Genomic DNA, 6,000 nt, shown 5'->3' on the forward strand with positions numbered 1-6,000 from the left:
TTAAATGGTATGAATCACCAGTTAGAGCAGTGTTACCTAAAGCCTGACCAGTGACTTCCACTTCACACAGTGTCAGGTATTCTCGTCTTCCAGGAATCACAATGTTGACATAACGACCTTCCATTCTGTTACACGCAAAGGTTTGGGAGGTCCCAGCTTTGATAGACGAGATAACAGCACATCTGAAGAAAAATAAAATGAAACAGACCTATGAGTAAAACTTGGTTCCCACACAGACTATGAATAAATCTTACGACTAGTTTTACTTACATTCTGATCATGCTATTGCTGTGAAAACTACAGCTTTCTATTAGGGAAGTATGTAGGTATCCAGTGCACTAATCTCCTGTCATCCAATGTTAAATGTTTGAATCAAATATAAAACAGAAAGTGCAGTTACCTGGGGTTATCATTGCCATTGTCATTGAGGGAATTTCCAATGCGGATCTCAGCACCATTGATTCTCTCGGGGCAACAATCTCCTCTGTTGGTGATGGTGACAGTGTTGATCTGATATGTCTTCAGGAGGTCCAGTCTCCACCATGGTTTTAAATCATTGTTAGTGACGCTGCAGGATCTCTGTCCATAGTTGCTAGCACGATTTCCATCAATGGCCCTTTCAGGGACATCATTCCCATACAGGGAGGACTGAATCACGTTTCCACGTCTAGCAATATTAGTATCTAGACAAAGTTACAAAATGTTTCATTAAAGACAGTTTATGGAAGGCACAGACATATTACATGTGTTGATCTGACCAAATGTTCCACCAAAGAACAGGCAGTCAGAATGTTTGATTGAACTTTGAATGTGACTGTCTGCTCAACGTCATCTATTAGTCACGTTAAATGGTATGAATCACCAGTTAGAGCAGTGTTACCTAAAGCCTGACCAGTGACTTCCACTTCACACAGTGTCAGGTATTCTCGTCTTCCAGGAATCACAATGTTGACATAACGACCTTCCATTCTGTTACACGCAAAGGTTTGGGAGGTCCCAGCTTTGATAGACGAGATAACAGCACATCTGAAGAAAAATAAAATGAAACAGAACTATGAGTAAAACTTGGTTCCCACACAGACTATGAATAAATCTTACGACTAGTTTTACTTACATTCTGATCATGCTATTGCTGTGAAAACTACAGCTTTCTATTAGGGAAGTATGTAGGTATCCAGTGCACTAATCTCCTGTCATTTACACATCCAATGTTAAATGTTTGAATCAAATATAAAACAGAAAGTGCAGTTACCTGGGGTTATCGTTGCCATTGTCATTGAGGGAATTTCCAATGCGGATCTCAGCACCATTGATTCTCTCGGGGCAACAATCTCCTCTGTTGGTGATGGTGACAGTGTTGATCTGATATGTCTTCAGGAGGTCCAGTCTCCACCATGGTTTTAAATCATTGTTAGTGACGCTACAGGATCCCTGTCCATAGTTGCTAGCACGATTTCCATCAATGGCCCTTTCAGGGACATCATTCCCATACAGGGAGGACTGAATCACGTTTCCACGTCTAGCAATATTAGTATCTAGACAAAGTTACAAAATGTTTCATTAAAGACAGTTTATGGAAGGCACAGACATATTACATGTGTTGATCTGACCAAATGTTCCACCAAAGAACAGGCAGTCAGTATGTTTGATTGAACTTTGAATGTGACTGTCTGCTCAACGTCATCTATTAGTCACGTTAAATGGTATGAATCACCAGTTAGAGCAGTGTTACCTAAAGCCTGACCAGTGACTTCCACTTCACACAGTGTCAGGTATTCTCGTCTTCCAGGAATCACAATGTTGACATAACGACCTTCCATTCTGTTACACGCAAAGGTTTGGGAGGTCCCAGCTTTGATAGACGAGATAACAGCACATCTGAAGAAAAATAAAATGAAACAGAACTATGAGTAAAACTTGGTTCCCACACAGACTATGAATAAATCTTACGACTAGTTTTACTTACATTCTGATCATGCTATTGCTATGAAAACTACAGCTTTCTATTAGGGAAGTATGTAGGTATCCAGTGCACTAATCTCCTGTCATTTACACATCCAATGTTAAATGTTTGAATCAAATATAAAACAGAAAGTGCAGTTACCTGGGGTTATCGTTGCCATTGTCATTGAGGGAATTTCCAATGCGGATCTCAGCACCATTGATTCTCTCGGGGCAACAATCTCCTCTGTTGGTGATGGTGACAGTGTTGATCTGATATGTCTTCAGGAGGTCCAGTCTCCACCATGGTTTTAAATCATTGTTAGTGACGCTACAGGATCCCTGTCCATAGTTGCTAGCACGATTTCCATCAATGGCCCTTTCAGGGACATCATTCCCATACAGGGAGGACTGAATCACGTTTCCACGTCTAGCAATATTAGTATCTAGACAAAGTTACAAAATGTTTCATTAAAGACGGTTTATGGAAGGCACAGACATATTACATGTGTTGATCTGACCAAATGTTCCACCAAAGAACAGGCAGTCAGTATGTTTGATTGAACTTTGAATGTGACTGTCTGCTCAACGTCATCTATTAGTCACGTTAAATGGTATGAATCACCAGTTAGAGCAGTGTTACCTAAAGCCTGACCAGTGACTTCCACTTCACACAGTGTCAGGTATTCTCGTCTTCCAGGAATCACAATGTTGACATAACGACCTTCCATTCTGTTACACGCAAAGGTTTGGGAGGTCCCAGCTTTGATGGACGAGATAACAGCACATCTGAAGAAAAATAAAATGAAACAGAACTATGAGTAAAACTTGGTTTCCACACAGACTATGAATAAATCTTACGACTAGTTTTACTTACATTCTGATCATGCTATTGCTGTGAAAACTACAGCTTTCTATTAGGGAAGTATGTAGGTATCCAGTGCACTAATCTCCTGTCATTTACACATCCAATGTTAAATGTTTGAATCAAATATAAAACAGAAAGTGCAGTTACCTGGGGTTATCATTGCCATTGTCATTGAGGGAATTTCCAATGCGGATCTCAGCACCATTGATTCTCTCGGGGCAACAATCTCCTCTGTTGGTGATGGTGACAGTGTTGATCTGATATGTCTTCAGGAGGTCCAGTCTCCACCATGGTTTTAAATCATTGTTAGTGACGCTGCAGGATCTCTGTCCATAGTTGCTAGCACGATTTCCATCAATGGCCCTTTCAGGGACATCATTCCCATACAGGGAGGACTGAATCACGTTTCCACGTCTAGCAATATTAGTATCTAGACAAAGTTACAAAATGTTTCATTAAAGACAGTTTATGGAAGGCACAGACATATTACATGTGTTGATCTGACCAAATGTTCCACCAAAGAACAGGCAGTCAGTATGTTTGATTGAACTTTGAATGTGACTGTCTGCTCAACGTCATCTATTAGTCACGTTAAATGGTATGAATCACCAGTTAGAGCAGTGTTACCTAAAGCCTGACCAGTGACTTCCACTTCACACAGTGTCAGGTATTCTCGTCTTCCAGGAATCACAATGTTGACATAACGACCTTCCATTCTGTTACACGCAAAGGTTTGGGAGGTCCCAGCTTTGATAGACGAGATAACAGCACATCTGAAGAAAAATAAAATGAAACAGAACTATGAGTAAAACTTGGTTCCCACACAGACTATGAATAAATCTTACGACTAGTTTTACTTACATTCTGATCATGCTATTGCTGTGAAAACTACAGCTTTCTATTAGGGAAGTATGTAGGTATCCAGTGCACTAATCTCCTGTCATTTACACATCCAATGTTAAATGTTTGAATCAAATATAAAACAGAAAGTGCAGTTACCTGGGGTTATCGTTGCCATTGTCATTGAGGGAATTTCCAATGCGGATCTCAGCACCATTGATTCTCTCGGGGCAACAATCTCCTCTGTTGGTGATGGTGACAGTGTTGATCTGATATGTCTTCAGGAGGTCCAGTCTCCACCATGGTTTTAAATCATTGTTAGTGACGCTACAGGATCCCTGTCCATAGTTGCTAGCACGATTTCCATCAATGGCCCTTTCAGGGACATCATTCCCATACAGGGAGGACTGAATCACGTTTCCACGTCTAGCAATATTAGTATCTAGACAAAGTTACAAAATGTTTCATTAAAGACAGTTTATGGAAGGCACAGACATATTACATGTGTTGATCTGACCAAATGTTCCACCAAAGAACAGGCAGTCAGTATGTTTGATTGAACTTTGAATGTGACTGTCTGCTCAACGTCATCTATTAGTCACGTTAAATGGTATGAATCACCAGTTAGAGCAGTGTTACCTAAAGCCTGACCAGTGACTTCCACTTCACACAGTGTCAGGTATTCTCGTCTTCCAGGAATCACAATGTTGACATAACGACCTTCCATTCTGTTACACGCAAAGGTTTGGGAGGTCCCAGCTTTGATAGACGAGATAACAGCACATCTGAAGAAAAATAAAATGAAACAGAACTATGAGTAAAACTTGGTTCCCACACAGACTATGAATAAATCTTACGACTAGTTTTACTTACATTCTGATCATGCTATTGCTGTGAAAACTACAGCTTTCTATTAGGGAAGTATGTAGGTATCCAGTGCACTAATCTCCTGTCATCCAATGTTAAATGTTTGAATCAAATATAAAACAGAAAGTGCAGTTACCTGGGGTTATCATTGCCATTGTCATTGAGGGAATTTCCAATGCGGATCTCAGCACCATTGATTCTCTCGGGGCAACAATCTCCTCTGTTGGTGATGGTGACAGTGTTGATCTGATATGTCTTCAGGAGGTCCAGTCTCCACCATGGTTTTAAATCATTGTTAGTGACGCTGCAGGATCTCTGTCCATAGTTGCTAGCACGATTTCCATCAATGGCCCTTTCAGGGACATCATTCCCATACAGGGAGGACTGAATCACGTTTCCACGTCTAGCAATATTAGTATCTAGACAAAGTTACAAAATGTTTCATTAAAGACAGTTTATGGAAGGCACAGACATATTACATGTGTTGATCTGACCAAATGTTCCACCAAAGAACAGGCAGTCAGTATGTTTGATTGAACTTTGAATGTGACTGTCTGCTCAACGTCATCTATTAGTCACGTTAAATGGTATGAATCACCAGTTAGAGCAGTGTTACCTAAAGCCTGACCAGTGACTTCCACTTCACACAGTGTCAGGTATTCTCGTCTTCCAGGAATCACAATGTTGACATAACGACCTTCCATTCTGTTACACGCAAAGGTTTGGGAGGTCCCAGCTTTGATAGACGAGATAACAGCACATCTGAAGAAAAATAAAATGAAACAGAACTATGAGTAAAACTTGGTTCCCACACAGACTATGAATAAATCTTACGACTAGTTTTACTTACATTCTGATCATGCTATTGCTGTGAAAACTACAGCTTTCTATTAGGGAAGTATGTAGGTATCCAGTGCACTAATCTCCTGTCATCCAATGTTAAATGTTTGAATCAAATATAAAACAGAAAGTGCAGTTACCTGGGGTTATCATTGCCATTGTCATTGAGGGAATTTCCAATGCGGATCTCAGCACCATTGATTCTCTCGGGGCAACAATCTCCTCTGTTGGTGATGGTGACAGTGTTGATCTGATATGTCTTCAGGAGGTCCAGTCTCCACCATGGTTTTAAATCATTGTTAGTGACGCTGCAGGATCCCTGTCCATAGTTGCTAGCACGATTTCCATCAATGGCCCTTTCAGGGACATCATTCCCATACAGGGAGGACTGAATCACGTTTCCACGTCTAGCAATATTAGTATCTAGACAAAGTTACAAAATGTTTCATTAAAGACAGTTTATGGAAGGCACAGACATATTACATGTGTTGATCTGACCAAATGTTCCACCAAAGAACAGGCAGTCAGAATGTTTGATTGAACTTTGAATGTGACTGTCTGCTCAACGTCATCTATTAGTCACGTTAAATGGTATGAATCACCAGTTAGAGCAGTGTTACCTAAAGCCTGACCAGTGACTTCCA

At 40.5% G+C, this 6,000-nt stretch overlaps 1 protein-coding gene across 8 annotated transcripts in view; it reads right to left on the reverse strand.

Annotated features, from left to right (window-relative positions):
• The window catches only part of LOC116058018, a 347,926-nt gene that overhangs the window by 8,231 nt on the left and 333,695 nt on the right, over positions 1 to 6,000 (reverse strand). For 7 of the 8 annotated variants that reach the window (XM_036006604.1, XM_036006599.1, XM_036006600.1 and 4 more), the window contains 15 exons: positions 5,977 to 6,000; positions 5,497 to 5,779; positions 5,133 to 5,278; positions 4,653 to 4,935; positions 4,289 to 4,434; positions 3,809 to 4,091; positions 3,437 to 3,582; positions 2,957 to 3,239; positions 2,585 to 2,730; positions 2,105 to 2,387; positions 1,733 to 1,878; positions 1,253 to 1,535; positions 881 to 1,026; positions 401 to 683; positions 37 to 182 (listed from right to left, as the gene is read on the reverse strand). The exon at positions 5,977 to 6,000 is cut by the window's right edge and continues 122 nt beyond it. In XM_036006604.1, the coding sequence (XP_035862497.1) occupies positions 37 to 182; positions 401 to 683; positions 881 to 1,026; positions 1,253 to 1,535; positions 1,733 to 1,878; positions 2,105 to 2,387; positions 2,585 to 2,730; positions 2,957 to 3,239; positions 3,437 to 3,582; positions 3,809 to 4,091; positions 4,289 to 4,434; positions 4,653 to 4,935; positions 5,133 to 5,278; positions 5,497 to 5,779; positions 5,977 to 6,000 (3,027 nt within the window). The remainder of the gene's footprint in view (positions 1 to 36; positions 183 to 400; positions 684 to 880; positions 1,027 to 1,252; positions 1,536 to 1,732; positions 1,879 to 2,104; positions 2,388 to 2,584; positions 2,731 to 2,956; positions 3,240 to 3,436; positions 3,583 to 3,808; positions 4,092 to 4,288; positions 4,435 to 4,652; positions 4,936 to 5,132; positions 5,279 to 5,496; positions 5,780 to 5,976) is intronic. The other variant, XM_036006602.1, reaches the window with a different exon arrangement.

This window comes from Sander lucioperca, chromosome 10 (genome assembly GCF_008315115.2).
Source record: "Sander lucioperca isolate FBNREF2018 chromosome 10, SLUC_FBN_1.2, whole genome shotgun sequence".
Taxonomy (NCBI): domain Eukaryota; kingdom Metazoa; phylum Chordata; class Actinopteri; order Perciformes; family Percidae; genus Sander; species Sander lucioperca.